Source organism: Oncorhynchus keta, chromosome 7 (assembly GCF_023373465.1).
Source record: "Oncorhynchus keta strain PuntledgeMale-10-30-2019 chromosome 7, Oket_V2, whole genome shotgun sequence".
Lineage (NCBI taxonomy): Eukaryota > Metazoa > Chordata > Actinopteri > Salmoniformes > Salmonidae > Oncorhynchus > Oncorhynchus keta.
This window is the reverse complement of record NC_068427.1, coordinates 31,934,677-31,953,587: the sequence shown is the minus strand read 5'-3', so window position 1 is coordinate 31,953,587 and position 18,911 is coordinate 31,934,677. Positions and strand designations below refer to the sequence as shown.

Sequence of the window (18,911 nt, the reverse complement as noted above, 5' to 3'; positions counted from 1 at the left end):
CTCATTTACAGACTTTTTCCTGCTAGATGAAAAATACTTGCAAGCTATGGTTTCCAATTGATCCCTGAAAATCCTAATAATCTGCTTTACAAACACAAAGCTTATATTAGTTATCCTATAAATTGCTAACATTCGTGGGAGCTTAACCTGACAACCAATGATGATGCTACATTGACTGAATACATTGACTGAATATATTGACTGAATACATTGACTGAATACATTGACTGAATTACTGTATGGTTGATTAGAGTGATATTGCAGCCACTTGAGGAGAACTAAATGAGATCATCAGTTTGCATCAGATGATAATATATTCAGCCTCTGACTCATGGGTTTAATGCTGCATTACCCCTGAGGACCATACTGCTGGCCTAATGTCACCCAACACACACACACACACACACACACACACACACACACACACACACACACACACACACACACACACACACACACACACACACACACACACACACACACACACACACACACACACACACACACACACACCACACGTCGCCCAACACAGTGACTACATCTGTCGGACCTCCCGCCCCACTAAGTGTAGACAGACAGAACCAGGAGGAGAGGAAGGTGGCTCCTGTTGCTGTGGTCGAGACTTAGTCACAAGAGCATCTGCTGCTTAGACCTGCTAAGGGCTTCTCTCTACCCCTGGAGACAACCACAAGTCACCAGGGACTACTTTTCCCATAACCACCAGTAAATTACCTGGATCTGAGGTCAGGTTTCTCATTGATTCTGTTGGAAAATAAAGTTTCTATCCATCCAGTACCAGGAAGACAAAGAGCCTCCTCCCCTCTGGTGGGCTAACGATCACAATGGGGATCTGATGGGAATTATATAGTTCTGTCCCAAATGGCACCATACTCCTTATAGAGTGCACTACTTTTGACCAGGTCCCATAGGGCCTTGATCAAAAGTAGTGCACTATATAGGAAATAGGGTGCTATTTGGAATTTAAGTATGGCTATTACAGCTGAGGCCAATTACTCAGCCGCCTCAGCTTCCTGTTCTATCAGGATCAGTGTTGTCCCTATTCTTTTCATTTGACTGTAGGCTGGTATTCTTCCATTTAATGAGCTTAAAAACACTGGGAGGGTGAGGGTTCACCAGAGAGGGAGAAAGTGAGAGAGTAAGAAACAAAGAGAGTAAGAAACAAAAAGAGAGAAGGAGAGAGAGACAGAGAGAGAAACAGAGAGAGAGACAGAGAGAGAGACAGAGAGAGAAACAGAGAGAGAGAGAGAGAGAGAGAGAGAGAGAGAGAGAGAGAGAGAGAGAGGGAGAGAGATGTAAGGCACATATGCAGCTCAGTGACTGCTCAGACACACACAGACAGGCTTTCAGAAGGGCACCAAATATTTGCTAATCCTTTAGGAACAGATGTCTTATTTTTCCCCTGCTGAAAATCCCTGACAGGCAGGCTGGCTAGGTGGTAAACGACAGTCTTGGCTGAGCCTGAGATGGGAGGCCTGTGTGTGAGGAAGGTCAGGGCCTCATATGGCTGGGTCCTGGATAGTAGGCAAGAAAGCACAAACAGATCTGGGACCACGTTAACAGAGTACTGAGTCGTCTAGGCTGGACTCGTCTTGACCCCATCTTGTCCCCATCTTTTGCTCCTTCTCGTGGCGTAGCCTCCATACGAGGGGGGGACAGATCCCTTGCCAAACCGGGAGCATCTGCCGCTGTGTCAGGAGCTGGCATTAGAACGCATTAGCGATAGGGGAGCCCCCAGTACCTCCATGACACCCCTCCCCACCCGGACATCTCAAGCAGGGGGATCACCGGGCTAAGGCTCTGGATCTGGCTCCGAACACACACACACTCATTCATACAGATACACACACACACACACAGCCCCCCGTCCAAATGTACTCTGCCCCCAAAACTGTATTGTGAATATAAAAACTGTATTGTCAATATAAAAACTGTATTATCAATATAAAAACTGTATTGTGAATATAAAAACTGTATTGTCAATATAAAAACTGTATTATAAATATAAAAACTTTATTGTCAATATAAAAACTGTATTGTGAATATAAAAACTGTATTATCAATATAAAAACTGTATTGTCAATATAAAAACTGTATTGTCAATATAAAAACGGTATTGTGAATAAAAAAACTGTTGTGATTATAACAGAAAATGGGTTCATCCTTAAATAATCCAAAAACACCTATGGGAATGTGTCTCTGGTTCCTTTCACTAAAGGTTAACAACATCAGCTTTGTGAAAATGTACCAGCACTAAGTACACTATAAGCCACTATATTATATTAAATAAAATGAATGCAGTGAAGAGATTCACAGCATCATATGTGTTTTCACTGTAGGTGACGAACCTGTGTTCCTCTGCTGCTGTGTTTTCACTGTAGGTGACGAACCTGTGTTCCTCTGCTGCTGTGTTTTCACTGTAGGTGACGAACCTGTGTTTCTCTGCTGCTGTGTTTTCACTGTAGGTGACAAACCTGTGTTCCTCTGCTGCTGTGTTTTCACTGTAAGTGACGAACCTGTGTTTCTCTGCTGCTGTGTTTTCACTGTAGGTGATGAACCTGTGTTTCTCTGCTGCTGTGTTTTCACTGTAAGTGACGAACCTGTGTTTCTCTGCTGCTGTGTTTTCACTGTAGGTGATGAACCTGTGTTTCTCTGCTGCTGTGTTTTCACTGTAGGTGACGAACCTGTGTTTCTCTGCTGCTGTGTTTTCACTGTATTTGACGAACCTGTGTTTCTCTGCTGCTGTGTTTTCACTGTAGGTGACGAACCTGTGTTTCTCTGCTGCTGTGTTTTCACTGTAGGTGACGAACCTGTGTTTCTGCTGCTGTGTTGTGTTTTGACAACCTGTGTTTCTCTGCTGCTGTGGTGACGAACCTGTGTTCCTCTGCTGCTGTGTTTTCACTGTATTTGACTGTGTTCCTCTGCTGCTGTGTTTTCACTGTAGGTGACGAACCTGTGTTCCTCTGCTGCTGTGTTTTCACTGTATTTGACGAACCTGTGTTTCTCTGCTGCTGTGTTTTCACTGTAGGTGACGAACCTGTGTTCCTCTGCTGCTGTGTTTTCACTGTATTTGACGAACCTGTGTTTCTCTGCTGCTGTGTTTTCACTGTAGGTGACGAACCTGTGTTCCTCTGCTGCTGTGTTTTCACTGTATTTGACGAACCTGTGTTCCTCTGCTGCTGTGTTTTCACTGTATTTGACGAACCTGTGTTTCTCTGCTGCTGTGTTTTCACTGTATTTGACGAACCTGTGTTTCTCTGCTGCTGTGTTTTCACTGTATTTGACGAACCTGTGTTCCTCTGCTGCTGTGTTTTCACTGTATTTGACGAACCTGTGTTCCTCTGCTGCTGTGTTTTCACTGTATTTGACGAACCTGTGTTCCTCTGCTGCTGTGTTTTCACTGTATTTGACGAACCTGTGTTTCTCTGCTGCTGTGTTTTCACTGTATTTGACGAACCTGTGTTCCTCTGCTGCTGTGTTTTCACTGTATTTGACGAACCTGTGTTTCTCTGCTGCTGTGTTTTCACTGTATTTGACGAACCTGTGTTCCTCTGCTGCTGTGTTTTCACTGTATTTGACGAACCTGTGTTCCTCTGCTGCTGTGTTTTCACTGTATTTGACGAACCTGTGTTTCTCTGCTGCTGTGTTTTCACTGTATTTGACGAACCTGTGTTCCTCTGCTGCTGTGTTTTCACTGTATTTGACGAACCTGTGTTTCTCTGCTGCTGTGTTTTCACTGTATTTGACGAACCTGTGTTTCTCTGCTGCTGTGTTATCTTTTAGAAATACAGCGTGTATGTGTCAGACAGTGACATGTGGTCTGTGCTTCAACAATGACAGATAACAGGGTTTGGTGTGACAGAGAGACGAGGCCAGACATGCAGACAGGCAGGCAGACAGGCAGGCAGACAGTCTGTGGGGAATACACTGAGACATGACTGGTACTCCATGCAGTGAAAGTAATACTGTATGTCTGTGATACCTTTGGTACAGAGTTGAGCATCTGCTACGCTCTGTTTCATCCTCCACAGAGAGATACAGGAGCAGACGGCTATAAACACACACACTGCCACTCTCCCATGATGAGAGAACACACACACACTGAAGCACAAATACAGGCACACAGAGGCACACAGAGGCACACAGAGGCACACAGAGGCACACAGAGGCACACAGAGGCACACACAAACTCCGATTCACTCATGCTCTCCCTTGATGTAACTCACATGGTCATTCAGTGACACACTTAAACACTCTCCTACTCATCTAACTCAACAACTGTCTCCCATGATTAAATGAAACACTCAATCACTAACTCCCTTATCAACCTTTTCCTGTATCCTTCACCACAACACCTATATCCCTTACTGGTTAATTCACCCACCCACTCATCCAGTACATCCACACAATCCACTTTCTCTCTAACTAATTCACTTGACTCGCCCATTGGGAAGTTTTCCCACCTCACCAAACTAAGTTCACAAAGACCAACAACAGAAAACATGGCTAGGCTGAGCGAGGGACTAATATCTGTTCAGAGGTGCTGGAGAGAAGGTATCTCCATGGATACACAGGGTGACTTAATGGAAAGGCTGTTAATGTGTAACATAATACACTCCTCCAGTCAGCTAGCTGGCAGGGACCAAGGTAACATAATACACTCCTCCAGTCAGCTAGCAGGCAGGGACCAGGGTAACATAATACACTCCTCCAGTCAGCTAGCAGGCAGGGACCAGGGTAACATAATACACTCCTCCAGTCAGCTAGCTGGCAGGGACCAGGGTAACATAATACACTCCTCCAGTCAGCTAGCAGGCAGGGACCAGGGTAACATAATACACTCCTCCAGTCAGCTAGCAGGCAGGGATCAGGGTAACATAATACACTCCTCCAGTCAGCTAGCAGGCAGGGACCAGGGTAACATAATACACTCCTCCAGTCAGCTAGCAGGCAGGGACCAGGGTAACATAATACACTCCTCCAGTCAGCTAGCAGGCAGGGACCAGGGTAACATAATACACTCTCCTCCAGTCAGCTCGCAGGCAGGGACCAGGGTAACATAATACACTCCTCCAGTCATCTAGCAGGCAGGGACCAGGGTAACATAATACACTCCTCCAGTCAGCTAGCAGGCAGGGACCAGGGTAACATAATACACTCCTCCAGTCAGCTAGCAGGCAGGGACCAGGGTAACATAATACACTCCTCCAGTCAGCTAGCAGGCAGGGACCAGGGTAACATAATACACTCATCCAGTCAGCGAGCAGGCAGGGATCAGGGTAACATAATACACTCCTCTAGTCAGCTAGCAGGCAGGGACCAGGGTAACATAATACACTCCTCTAGTCAGCTAGCAGGCAGGGACCAGGGTAACATAATACACCCCTCCAGTCAGCTAGCAGGCAGGGACCAGGGTAACATAATACACTCCACCAGTCAGCTAGCAGGCAGGGACCAGGGTAACATAATACACTCCTCCAGTCAGCTAGCAGGCAGGGACCAGGGTAACATAATACACTCCTCCAGTCAGCTAGCAGGCAGGGACCAGGGTAACATAATACACTCATCCAGTCAGCTAGCAGGCAGGGACCAGGGTAACATAATACACTCCTCCAGTCAGCTAGCAGGCAGGGACCAGGGTAACATAGGGTAACATAATATACTCCTCCAGTCAGCTAGCAGGCAGGGACCAGGGTAAGATAATACACTCATCCAGTCAGCTAGCAGGCAGGGACCAGGGTAACATAGGGTAACATAATACACTCCTCCAGTCAGATAGCAGGCAGGGACCAGGGTAACATAATACACTCCTCCAGTCAGCTAGCAGGCAGGGACCATGTTAACATAGGGTAAAATAATACACTCCTCCAGTCAGCTAGCAGGCAAGGACCAGGGTAACATAATACACTCCTCCAGTCATCTAGCAGGCAGGGACCAGGGTAACATAATACACTCCTCCAGTCAGCTAGCAGGCAGGGACCAGGGTAACATAATACACTCCTCCAGTCAGCTAGCAGGCAGGGACCAGGGTAACATAATACACTCTCCTCCAGTCAGCTCGCAGGCAGGGACCAGGGTAACATAATACACTCATCCAGTCAGCGAGCAGGCAGGGATCAGGGTAACATAATACACTCCTCTAGTCAGCTAGCAGGCAGGGACCAGGGTAACATAATACACTCCTCTAGTCAGCTAGCAGGCAGGGACCAGGGTAACATAATACACCCCTCCAGTCAGCTAGCAGGCAGGGACCAGGGTAACATAATACACTCCACCAGTCAGCTAGCAGGCAGGGACCAGGGTAACATAATACACTCATCCAGTCAGCTAGCAGGCAGGGACCAGGGTAACATAATACACTCCTCCAGTCAGCTAACAGGCAGGGACCAGGGTAACATAGGGTAACATAATACACTCCTCCAGTCAGCTAGCAGGCAGGGACCAGGGTAACATAATAACATAATCATCCAGTCAGCTAGCAGGCAGGGACCAGGGTAACATAGGCTAGCAGGCAGGGACCAGGGTAACATAATACACTCCTCCAGTCAGATAGCAGGCAGGGACCAGGGTAACATAATACACTCCTCCAGTCAGCTAGCAGGCAGGGACCATGTTAACATAGGGTAAAATAATACACTCCTCCAGTCAGCTAGCAGGCAAGGACCAGGGTAACATAATACACCCCTCCAGTCAGCTAGCAGGCAGGGATCAGGGTAACATAATACACTCCTCCAGTCAGCTAGCAGGCAGGGACCAGGGTAACATAATACACTCCTCCAGTCAGCTAGCAGGCAGGGACCAGGGTAACATAATACATTCCTCCAGTCAGCTAGCAGGCAGGGACCATGTTAACATAGGGTAAAATAATACACTCCTCCAGTCAGCTAGCAGGCAAGGACCAGGGTAACATAATACACCCCTCCAGTCAGCTAGCAGGCAGGGATCAGGGTAACATAATACACTCCTCCAGTCAGCTAGCAGGCAGGGACCAGGGTAACATAATACACTCCTCCAGTCAGCTAGCAGGCAGGGACCAGGGTAACATAATACATTCCTCCAGTCAGCTAGCAGGCAGGGATCAGGGTAAAATAATACACTCCTCCAGTCAGCTAGCAGGCAGGGACCAGGGTAACATAATACACTCCTCCAGTCAGCTAGCAGGCAGGGACCAGGGTAACATAATACACTCCTCCAGTCAGCTCGCAGGCAGGGACCAGGGTAACATAATTCACTCCTCCAGTCAGCTAGCAGGCAGGGACCAGGGTAAAATAATACACTCCTCCAGTCAGCTAGCATGCAGGGACCAGAGTAACATAATACACTCCTCCAGTCAGCTAGCAGGCAGGGACCAGGGTAACATAATACACTCCCCCAGTCAGCTCGCAGGCAGGGACCAGGGTTACATAGGGTAACATAATACACTCCTCCAGTCAGCTAGCAGGCAGGGACCAGGGTAACATAATACACTCATCCAGTCAGCTAGCAGGCAGGGACCAGGGTAACATAATACACTCCTCCAGTCAGCTAGCAGGCAGGGACCAGGGTAACATAATACACTCCTCCAGTCAGCTAGCAGGCAGGGGACCAGGGTAAAGTCCTTAATACAGTCCTCCAGCAGGCACAGCACAGACAGTAATATCATTCTCAGGATATGACTACATGCTGGACTCTTATAAAACAGATTAAGTTATGTGCCATAAAACTATTTACACTGAACAAAAATATAAACACAACATATAAAGTGGTGGTCCCATGTTTCAAGAGTTGAAATAAAACCTCCCACAAATGTTCCACAAAAAGCGTATTTTCCTCAAATGTTGTGCACAAATTTGTTTACATTCCTGTTAGTGAGCATTTCTCCTTCGCCAAGATAATCCATCTGGGAGACAAATGCACTACTTTGGAACACGTCGCTTTGAGCCTCAGCACACATGACTTCCTGTTACAATTATACCTGGATAGCCTCACACAATGGTACACAGTGCACTGTGCTCTCCCTCTCTCTCGCTCTGTTTTCCATTGGGGGATTATGTATCTTCTTTTATTGTGAAGCTGTTGTTAAGTCATTTCTCCCTTCGGGGGAATATAAACTGTGGCACGCTGGACTACAGGAGCTCTCACCTGTTACAGAGGGAACGGTGAATCCCTGCACCCTCGTTTCCCAGGGAGCCTCTAATAACGTCGCACAATGGAGGGAGTGTCCCAGCTGACAGTTAAACACAAAAGGTGTTGCTCTGAAACTCGTCTCCCTCCTTGCCTTTTTTATCAACCCCTCTCTCCTTTCCTAGAAACAGATTCTGAACGCTGGAAATCAAATGGGGACATTGCCTTGGCCATTGCAGTGACAAGCCATGTGATGTGGTCTGACACATGAGGTGACGTGGTCCAGCTGAGGATGTCAGCCACCAGATTAAACCAGCCATCAGTCGTGTGATAATGTCTCCAGCCCGGTCACAGACAGACCAACGTGTGCAAGAGGCCAGAGCTAACAATGGCAACACCTGTACAAGGCAGAATGCCTGTGTCTTTCTGATACCCTTGGCCTTGTGCGAGCAAGCAACACTGTGTAGACCTACAATCGCATCCATGGCATTTTTAAAGCCTCCTTTCATTCACAGATTAGTGGTCCGTCTATCGGGGAGGTCAATCAGACCAACCAGGCCTGCATCGCCACCAGGCCGTCTCCCCTCTCCGGACAGATAATGTGGCCTTGGTGCTCTTGTCAAAGTGGATGGTCACACTCCTGCATCAAGTTGAACTTTATTGTTGTTGCCGCTAAAGGCCCTCAGGGGGAAGAAAAGAGAGAGCGAGAAGGAGAGGACAAAAAGAGAGAGAGAAGGGAAAAAGCTCAGTTCAACTAAAAGGTCATCCCAGTTGATCCACTGGCCATTGTCCTCTAAAATGAATTCATATGTGCATTGGAATAAGTCTTTTGATAAGATGTAGTGTAAGAGCTCCATAAAACACCCGAGCAAAGTTGTTTAACAACAGAATGGAGAGGATTGCTTTTAGCCCTTTATGTTTTAACTCTTTGCATAGAGCCTATATGAATATATGAATGATTCATGTGGCTATTATTGGATCTTATATAAGATTATATACCTCTTGTTGATAAGGACAAAAAGGTCTGTTATTTTCCTAATTTACTTACCTACTTACTTAAGCCTCATAACGCCAGGTGAAGGCTAAGGCTAAGGCGACAATGTTTTGAGCCACAGTGGATCTTTGTCAGGTTTAACCATATTCACTCATACACCGGATAGGTGCAGTGAAATGTGTTGTTTTACAGAGTCAGTCATAGTAGTACGGCGCCCCTGGAGCTAATTAGGGTTAAGTGCCTTGCTCATGGGCACATTAGATGATTTATCACCTTGTCGGCTCGGGTATTCAAACCAGCGACCTTTCGGTTCCTGGCCCAACGCTCTAACCACTAGGCTACCTGCCTCCCAATAACCAGTCTCTTGTTGATATCATTTAATATATACTGTAGTAGTGCAAATACACTGTCACTGTCTTACATCAAAAGCTGAATTGGAAATAGATTTGGTGAAAACTATTCTGTACAATGAGGCTTTTTTAACAGGAGCCCAGGCTTAGTTTCATGAAATGATCTATTCTGCATATTCCTAACCAAAAAATGCCAGCTAATATCAAATTGTTGTTTTTAATAGCAGACGATCTAGAATATTTTTTTAGCTTATTCAGTGTCCTGTAGGCTGCCTCCAGACATGTTGTTTTAATTATGTTAATTTATTCATGTTAAAGTACTCGCAGTCCTCTCACACAAAAAACCAAAGTCTGCATTCCAAATGGCACCCTATTCCCAACATAGTGCACTTCCTTTTGACCAGAGGCCTATGGGTCTTGGTCAAAAGTAGTTCACTATATATAGAATAGGGTCCCATTTGGAATTTAGCCAATGATTTGGATCTTCTTCAGGCTGAGAGAGGTACAGCTTTAAAAGTTGGCTGTGCCAAAGTTGTACTACATCCCAAATAGAACCCTATTTCATAGGTAATGTAGTGCACTACTTTTTAACTGGGCCCATGGGGTTCTAGTCAAAAGTAGTGAACTATATAGGACATAGGGTGCCACATTCTTGTTTTGCCTGAGGAACAGAACAGAACAGGGAAGACGGAACAGAGCTTCAGAGAGGAGCAGACAGGCTTGTGAAAGGAGAGATGGTTTTATTATGCACAGACTGACAGTGTCACTAACTGGGGCTGTCTAGGTTGTCCAAGTAACACCTGGTAGGGCTATCTCTAAACCAGGTTTCTTACTTACAGAAACAGTCAGAATCCAACATACATTCTATGCACACACTGTATATGAGTCAAAATGTCTGGGGTTGACATTAAATTGTCAAGGATATTATGTCTGAGGAGGCAGCATGTAGTAGATTCATTAAGAGATGTTGGTAATGGCCACTCTTTTGTGTGACGGCCATGGCATTGCCTGAAGAGTAGGAGGAGGGTTGGAGAGAGGAGAAGTAGGGTGGGAAAGAAGGAGATGAGGTGGTAGGAGGAGTAGTGAATAAGGAGGAGGAGGGTAGGAGAGAGGAGGCGAGTGGGAGAGAGGAGGCGAGTGGGAGGGTGGAAGAGAGGAGGAGGGAGGGTGGAATGAGGATGAGGATGTGTTGGCCACAAGGGCCTGAAGAACAGGTTGATGGTGGCCACCCTGTAGTTAGTAATTATCTGTCGTTCTACGGAGCTGATGGGGGGAGACAGGGAGACAGGCTGTCAGGACCAGGGCAGCCCAGCATGGCCCTCAGAGACAGGTGTCCCCATCATGGGAGGTCTCTTCCTGGAGACACTCAGAGAGCCAATAACCACATAGGGGTGGCCTTATATTGAACTCATATTCATATATAATGCTGGCTCTGGTGCCTCTGTAACTACTAACTGCTGTTGGAATGGTTTCGTCAACAATATCTTAAGGACCCTTTCCAGTCCTCTTGTTTGTTAGCATGATATAAAGTGAGCAATTGTTGGGAGGTGTTGTGTTAACCCGAGCATGTGATCTCTATGCTTGGAACACATAGGAGCTTATCCGGTCTGGTAATATGTCACTAAGTTGTATGACATATCTTGCAACACAAATGTCCAGGACATTTCTAGTGCTGCTTTTTTATATTTCATAGTTTGAATTTCCACACAGGTTTTACCAAAACATCTGTGTGAATCTTTTTCACTTGCTGCTTAAAATAAGTTGTAAAAAATCACAATAGGAAGATATTGGAGACTGTATGTGTGACAACCTGTAAAAAGACTGTGATATCCTAATGACTATAGTGATCGATAATGCATAGCTTTATTACCAGTGAACTTTAAGAGACCAAATATATGAGCCTGCCTCAAAATCATTGTGGGCTGTTGCACTTAACAAAATGATTGTGGGCTGTTGCACTTAACAAAATCATTGTGGGCTGTTGCACTTAACAAAATCATTGTGGGCTGTTGCACTTAACAAAATCATTGTGGGCTGTTGCTCTTAACAAAATCATTGTGGGCTGTTGCACTTAACAAAATCATTGTGGGCTGTTGCACTTAACAAAATCATTGTGGGCTGTTGCACTTAACAAAATCATTGTGGGCTGTTGCACTTAACAAAATCATTGTGGGCTGTTGCACTAAACAAAATCAATGCAAATGGCTGTCCAACATAAACAGCTTGATATGTTTGCTGTTCAAATATTTGTCAAAACCATGGCCCACTTGGGGTAGTACAATTGAGTTTGGGGCCATTGGTTCAGTCCACATGAAAATGCACTACTCAGTCATACCAAATACTGTATGGGTTTACCTGACCCATATTAAGCATAGCCTTAGACTAAAAAGCAGAATCACCATTGAGTCTAGAACTAGGCTCAATCTTTGTCAGAGAAATCAGTCCTATGTGTTTAAAGCATTTTTTGTGAAGGACACTGACACTTACCACTGAGTATCTCCTTAAGTTTTTTGAACCAGATCTCACAGTGGTCCACGCTCATGTTGTTGAAGTGAATGGCATGGTCCTTCAGCTTGGATCCCTTCTTCTTACACTGGAACAGAGTTATGCCCAGGAGAGTGCCCCCTGTCTCCTGGCCCGCAGAACGACGTCTCTTCACCTTCACTCCAAACACATCCTTCAGTTCCACGTACTCTGTCCTCCTCAGCGTTTCGGACTGACCTGGAACACAGAGAGACAGATATGCTACAGGCAGTGTATATAAAAGCTAAGGAACAAACACATCCTTCAGCTCCATGTGCTCTTTACGCCTCAGCATCTCCGATTGACCTGGAGATACACAGGAAGAAAGAATATGATATAGCTAAATATTGTATTGCGAATATTGCAGGAGCCCTTTACTAGGATGCTGCCATAAATACTTTGGCCTATGCATGAACAAACAACTTAGCCTAGTTCTGAGAGATAATAGGTTTACATTTACATTTTAGCAGGCGCTCTTATCCAGGTTTAAAAGTTAAGTGTTTAAGTTCTACTCCTAATGTGTTGACAGAGAGCGTGACATCACAGGACTCTGGATTTTCACACTTTTGCCACCGAAAGTATCTGGAACCCGGAATTCCTGTTTGACACGTTCCTGCATGGATTATCGGAGGTGGTTGAAGCTCGCAGCCCGGGAGCTGCCCATAGACCACGACTCACTCATAGCCTTGACCCTACAGATCGATGGCCGGCTTCGGGAACGTAGGAGGAAGAGGAGGTCTATTCCTGGTCACACTCGCTCGTCCACGATTCCCACCTCGCCTCCGAAGAATCACGGAAGTTCCCAAAGTCTAGATGGCTGGGAGAATCCGATGTCACCCGAATTCCCCCTGGGAATCACAGAGGGCAGTCGACCCGTTTCCTTTGGAGGCCATGCAACTGGACAGGGCTAGATTGTCTCCTGTTGAACGCTTGCGCAGACTGAGCACCAAGCGCTGTCTGTATTGTGGTACTACAGAACATTGGATATCTACCTGTCCATCTACGCCTCTTCTCTTCTTACTCGTACCCCTCTTCTCTTCTTACTCCTAACCCTCTTCATGCCATCCTGCTGTGAGGTGACGGGTCCAAACCTCTCCGGGTGCTCATTGACTGGGGCCGACGAGAGTTTTATGGACTCCACCATGGTGTCGGAGCTAGGTACCTCCACAAAACCCCTCTCTATTCCCATGGACGTTACTGCGCTGGATGGGCGTTCTACTGGCCGAGTTACCCACAATACGGATCCTATCAACCTGCGAGTGTCAGGTAATCACAGTGAGTCTATGCCGTTCCTGATCATCAAATCACCTTATGTAGCCATAGTTTTGATGGCTCGTGGCTCGACTGGGCTTTTGGATCTATCATGGGTTGGAGCCCGTTCTACCACATGCATTGTCTGAAGTTTAGTCAGATGGATTCTGACAATGTTAGAGTGGTGGTGGATTGACCTCAACCCACATCCAGAGTGCAGCTGCAACGTTTTCTAGGGTTTGCTAATTTCTACAGCAGCTTCATCCGGGTTTACAGCACCCTGGCTTCCCCCCTCTCAGCACTCACCTCTCCCAAGGTTCCTTTCACGTGGTATCCAGCAGCTGACCGGGTATTTTTGGACCTCAAGCATCGATTCACTACAGCTCCCATCTTATTCCATCCGGACCTGTTCCGTCAGTTCGTGTAGGAGGTTGACGCCTCAACGTCGGAGTGGGGGGCGTCCTGTCCCAGCATTCTGCCCGGGACCAAAAGCTGCATCCCTCGCCTTACTTTCTCATCGACTTAACCCCGCTGAGAGGAACTATGATGTGGCAAATCGAGAGTTACTTGCGGTTAAGATGGAGTTGGAAGAGTGGAGGCACTGGTTAAAGGGGTCGGAACATCCATTCCTAGTGTGGACTGACCATAAGAACCTGGAATATCTCCGCACCTTCAAACGCCTCAACCCAAGGCAGGCTTGATGGGCCCTGTTATTCACTTGTTTTAATTTCACTATCTCCTACCAACCTGGGTCCAATAATGTCAAACCTGACGCTCTCTCATGCCTGTATAGCCCCGCTGCCAGACCGTCTGTCCCAGAGACCGTCCTCCCTACCTCGTGTGTGGCGGCTGCACTCATGTGGGGTATAGAGAGCCGGGTCCCAGGGGTGAGCCCGGCTAAACAGATGTTTTTCCCAGACTCTGTCCATTCTCCGGTCCTGGAATGGGCCCATTCCTCTAGACTCACCTGCCATCCTGGCTCCCGTCGGACTTTGGCCTTCGTCCGACAACATTTTTGGTGGCCCACCATGGTTCCTGACTTCTCCTAGTTCATCGCCGCCTGCGCTGTGTGTGCGCAGAATAAGACTCCGCGGCAAGCTTCGGTGGGCCTTCTTCAACCACTCCATGTTCCTCACCGCCCCAGGTCTCATATATCCGGCCAGCCTGCCCTCTGGCTTCCAACACCAGTCTAACAGCCAGTCAGAGCAAGCCAATAAGGACCTTGCGACGGCTCTTCGTTGCCTCGTCTTCGACAATCCCACCATCTGGAGCCAGCAACTCGTGTGGGTGGAATACGCCCGCACCACCCTTCCCTGCTCGGCCACTGGCCTCTCGCCCCTTTGAGTGTTCCTTGGGATATCAGGGTCCCCACGCCAGGTGGTGCCCATAGGGGGGGTACTATCACACCCTGATCTGTTTCACCTGTCTTGTGCTTGTCTCCACCCCCCACCAGGTGTCTCCCATTTGTCCCCATTATCTCCTGTGTATTTATACCTGTGTTTTCTGTTTGTCTTGTACTGTCAAGTAGTTCCAGCGTGTTTCCCGTTTTTCCTGTTCTCTAGTTTTGTTTTCTAGTCTTCCCGGTTCTGACCATTCTGCCTGCCCTGACCCTGTCTCTGATTGACTCTGCCTCAGATTAATCAAATCAAATCAAATTTATTTATATAGCCCTTCGTACATCAGCTGATATCTCAAAGTGCTGTACAGAAACCCAGCCTAAAACCCCAAACAGCAAGCAATGCAGGTGTTGAAGCACGTTGGCTAGGAAAAACTCCCTAGAAAGGCCAAAACCTAGGAAGAAACCTAGAGAGGAACCAGGCTATGTGGGGTGGCCAGTCCTCTTCTGGCTGTGCCGGGTGGAGATTATAACAGAACATGGCCAAGATGTTCAAATGTTCATAAATGACCAGCATGGTCGAATAATAACAAGGCAGAACAGTTGAAACTGGAGCAGCAGCATGGCCAGGTGGACTGGGGACAGCAAAGAGTCATCATGTCAGGTAGTCCTGGGGCATGGTCCTAGGGCTCAGGTCCTCCGAGAGAGAGAAAGAAAGAAGGAGAGAATTAGAGAACGCACACTTAGATTCACACAGGACACCGAATAGGACAGGAGAAGTACTCCAGATATAACAAACTGACCCTAGCCCCCCGACACAAACTACTGCAGCATAAATACTGGAGGCTGACCTCTGCCTGCCCTTGACCTGCCATTTGCCTGCCTCCTGTTTTTATAATAAATATCTGAGATTAAAACTGTCCGCCTCCTGTGTCTACATCTAGGTCTTGTCCTGAGTCGTTATATCTTTAGCGTCTTGTTCTCTGTGGCGCTCCTGCGCTCCTGCAATTTAACAGCTCTGAAATCTTTGTCCAAGAAGGTTGGCCTGTCCTGACTGTGATTCCCTCTCCCATCATGTGAAACCCTTTCTTCATTAGTAAAATCCCAAGCCCCGGCCCCAGCCTGCTCCTCAGACAGTGTTTCAGAACATTAACTACCATCTATCCTCTCACATTACTGAACGGAGCAGTGAGATGCGGGACACACCGGCTGCCACCATCTGTTCCTGGTATTCAGGCTTCATTCAGACGGGTTCAAATACTATTTGAAATCTTTCAAATACCATGAGCATTTGCTCTAGCCTGCCTGAAGTGCCAGATAGGCGGGCTTTGCAGTTGTGGGACTATTCTATTGGTTCCAATACACCAGGTAAGTTCAATGAAAGTACATACAATGTGTACAAAACATTAAGAACACCTGCTCTTTCTATGACATAGGCTGACCAGGTGAATCCAGGTGATAACTATGATTCCTTATTGATGTCACTTGTTAAATCCACTTTAAATCAGTCTAGATGAAGGGGAGGAGACAGGTTATTGAAGGATTTTTAAGCCTTGAGACAATTTAGAGATGGATTGTGTATGTGTGCCATTCAGAGGGTGAATGGGCAAGACGATATACTTAAGTGCCTTTGAACGGGGTATGGTAGTAGGTTCCAGGCACACCAGTTTATGTCAAGAACTGCGACACTGCTGGGTTTTTCACACTCAACAGCTTTCCGTGTGTATCAAGAATGGTCCTCCTCCCAAAGAACATCCAGCCAACTTAACACAACTGTGGGAAGCATTGGAGTCAACATGGGACACCTTGTAAATTCCATTCCCCAACTAATTGAGGCTGTGCGGAGGGCAAAAGGGGGTGATGCAGCTCAATATAAAGTACTTGTTGAAATGATTTCATATAGTAGCCTATTTGAACCCAGGTCTGCTATACTCAGGCTTCTTCTCCTCCTCTAACTCCTCAATATCATTATATTTATCTAACTTCTCCATCTCACTCGATTGTTGGTGGCTGCAAAAAGAACCAAGTCAATTTAATTAGAGGGAATAAAGATAATCTCCACCAACTGACAGGGAGAGCTGGCTGGAGACGGGGACCGAATGACAAACAGGGCTGTGTTAACAACAGTGATATACCTACAGGGGTAAAAGCCACTGAGAGTGGGGGGGTAGAGGGGTAGGTGAATTGTTTTGGGAAAGGGGAGGGAAGAGTGTACCTCCTCACCCACCTCCTTCGCACTCTCCCCTCCAACAATACAGTGATGTACAGGGGAAGAGGCACTAAAGGAAGAGAGGTAGTTTTGGTAAAGCGGGGAGAGGGAGGGTTAGGCTTATGATTTCCCCCCTGTCCCAAAACTACCCTCCCTCACCTCCAACATTACAGTAAGCTGGTGCTGGCACCCTGTCCTGTCTGAATCAATCTTGGCACATCTGCCTGATTCAGACAGTAAACCGGATTATAGGGGGACTCATCCGCTTGACGCTAATTGTGTTTGCAGTTTCTGCACATGTCCAATCTTTCAGGTGCTACTCTGGTCTGCCTATAAAGATTCACTCCATACAGAAAGGGCTGCTCATGCCTTCATTCAGGCCCATATTCACATTAACAAAGTTGGCTGTTTGGAACTTGGTTTGAGTTATTTAGGGTTTTGGCACTTAAATCTGTGAAACTAATTAGGAAGAGTTAAGGGTGGATTTGGTTTGTATGGGATGCAAATGTAGTCCTTAATGGATCATCCTTCATAATTTCCAAGTCATAGCATTAAATTGCAATTCAATAATATATAATGTTATGTTCTAGACTATAGAGGATGGGAATATTTTTGATGCTTTTTTCAAATTCAGGTTTTATCTATAGTTTTATCTATAGATAGATAGAAGGTGATATCTATAGGTGATAGAAGAAGCTGCATCACTACTGAAAATGAATAAATATATAATATAATATAATAATATATGCCATTTAGCAGACGCTTTTATCCAAAGCGACTTACAGTCATGTGTGCATACATTCTACGTATGGGTGGGCCCGGGAATCGAACCCACTACCCTGGCATTACAAGTGCCATGCTCTACCAACTGAGCTACAGAAGGAAAACAGACAGGTGCATTTTCTCTCTCTCTCTCTCTCTCTCTCTCTCTCTCTCTCTCTCTCTCTCTCTCTCTCTCTCTCTCTCTCTCTCTCTCTCTCTCTCTCTCTCTCTCTCTCTCTCTCTCTCTCTCTCTCTCTCTCTCTCTCTCTCTCTCTCTCTCTCTCTCTCTCTCTCTCTCTCTCTCTCTCTCTCTCTCTCTCTCTCTCTAGAAAATAGATTTTGGGTGGGACGATACAAAGGATTACTCACTACTATCAACATCTAGTCATTATGTTACAACCTGTGCCGTTCACTCAGTAACACCTGAGAGGTTGGTGTTAGACAGGTGTGTGTGTAGAAATGCTTTGATTGATAAAAATAAAATACATTGATGGACTGCATTTGCCAGAAAATACTATCCTGTAGTTTCCTCAGCCGAATCAACACTATACATCATGATTGTTGGAAGAGTAAGTGACAGATTGAGAGGACTAATTTGTAGTCATACTTGCGCCACAAATTATGACAGTCGAAATGAATTAGCTGAATGGTACAGTGAGTACAGTAACAACAGTGAGGGTTCAGAATGTGTGTGACCCCTCCATATTACAAGAGGGACAGATAGGCAGGGGATGCGTCCCAAATGGCATACTATTCCCTATATAGTGAAATACTTTTGACCAGAGCCCAATGGGCCTGGTTGAAAATAGTGCACCAAATAGGGAATAGGGTGCCATTTGGGACTGACAATGTCACAGTCTAATTGCACAAAGGGCGCAAACAGACCCTGTCGTCTGCTTCCTGGGGACTTCAAAACAGCAAAATAAAAATGTAAAAATTGTGTGTGTGTGTGTGTGTGTGTGTGTGTGTGTGTGTGTGTGTGTGTGTGTGTGTGTGTGTGTGTGTGTGTGTGTGTGTGTGTGTGTGTGTGTGTGTGTGTGTGTGTGTGTGTGTGTGTGTGTGTGTGTGTGTGTGTGTGTGTGTGTGTGTGTGTGTGTGTGTGTGTGTGTGTGTGTGTGTGTGTGTGTGTGTGTGTGTGTGTGTGTGTGTGTGTGTGTGTGTGTGTGTGTGTGTGTGTGTGTGTGTGTGTGTGTGTGTGTGTGTGTGTGTGTGTGTGTGTGTGTGTGTGTGTGTGTGTGTGTGTGTGTGTGTGTGTGTGTGTGTGTGTGTGTGTGTGTGTGTGTGTGTGTGTGTGTGTGTGTGTGTGTGTGTGTGTGTGTGTGTGTGTGTGTGTGTGTGTGTGTGTGTGTGTGTGTGTGTGTGTGT

General features: G+C 46.4%; 1 protein-coding gene across 50 annotated transcripts in view; it reads right to left on the bottom strand.

Annotated features, from left to right (window-relative positions):
• The window catches only part of cerkl (ceramide kinase-like), a 104,657-nt gene that overhangs the window by 70,320 nt on the left and 15,426 nt on the right, over positions 1-18,911 (bottom strand). For all 50 annotated transcript variants that reach the window (XM_052522651.1, XM_052522599.1, XM_052522640.1 and 47 more), the window contains exon 2: positions 11,953-12,186. In XM_052522651.1, the coding sequence (XP_052378611.1) occupies positions 11,953-12,186 (234 nt within the window). The remainder of the gene's footprint in view (positions 1-11,952; positions 12,187-18,911) is intronic.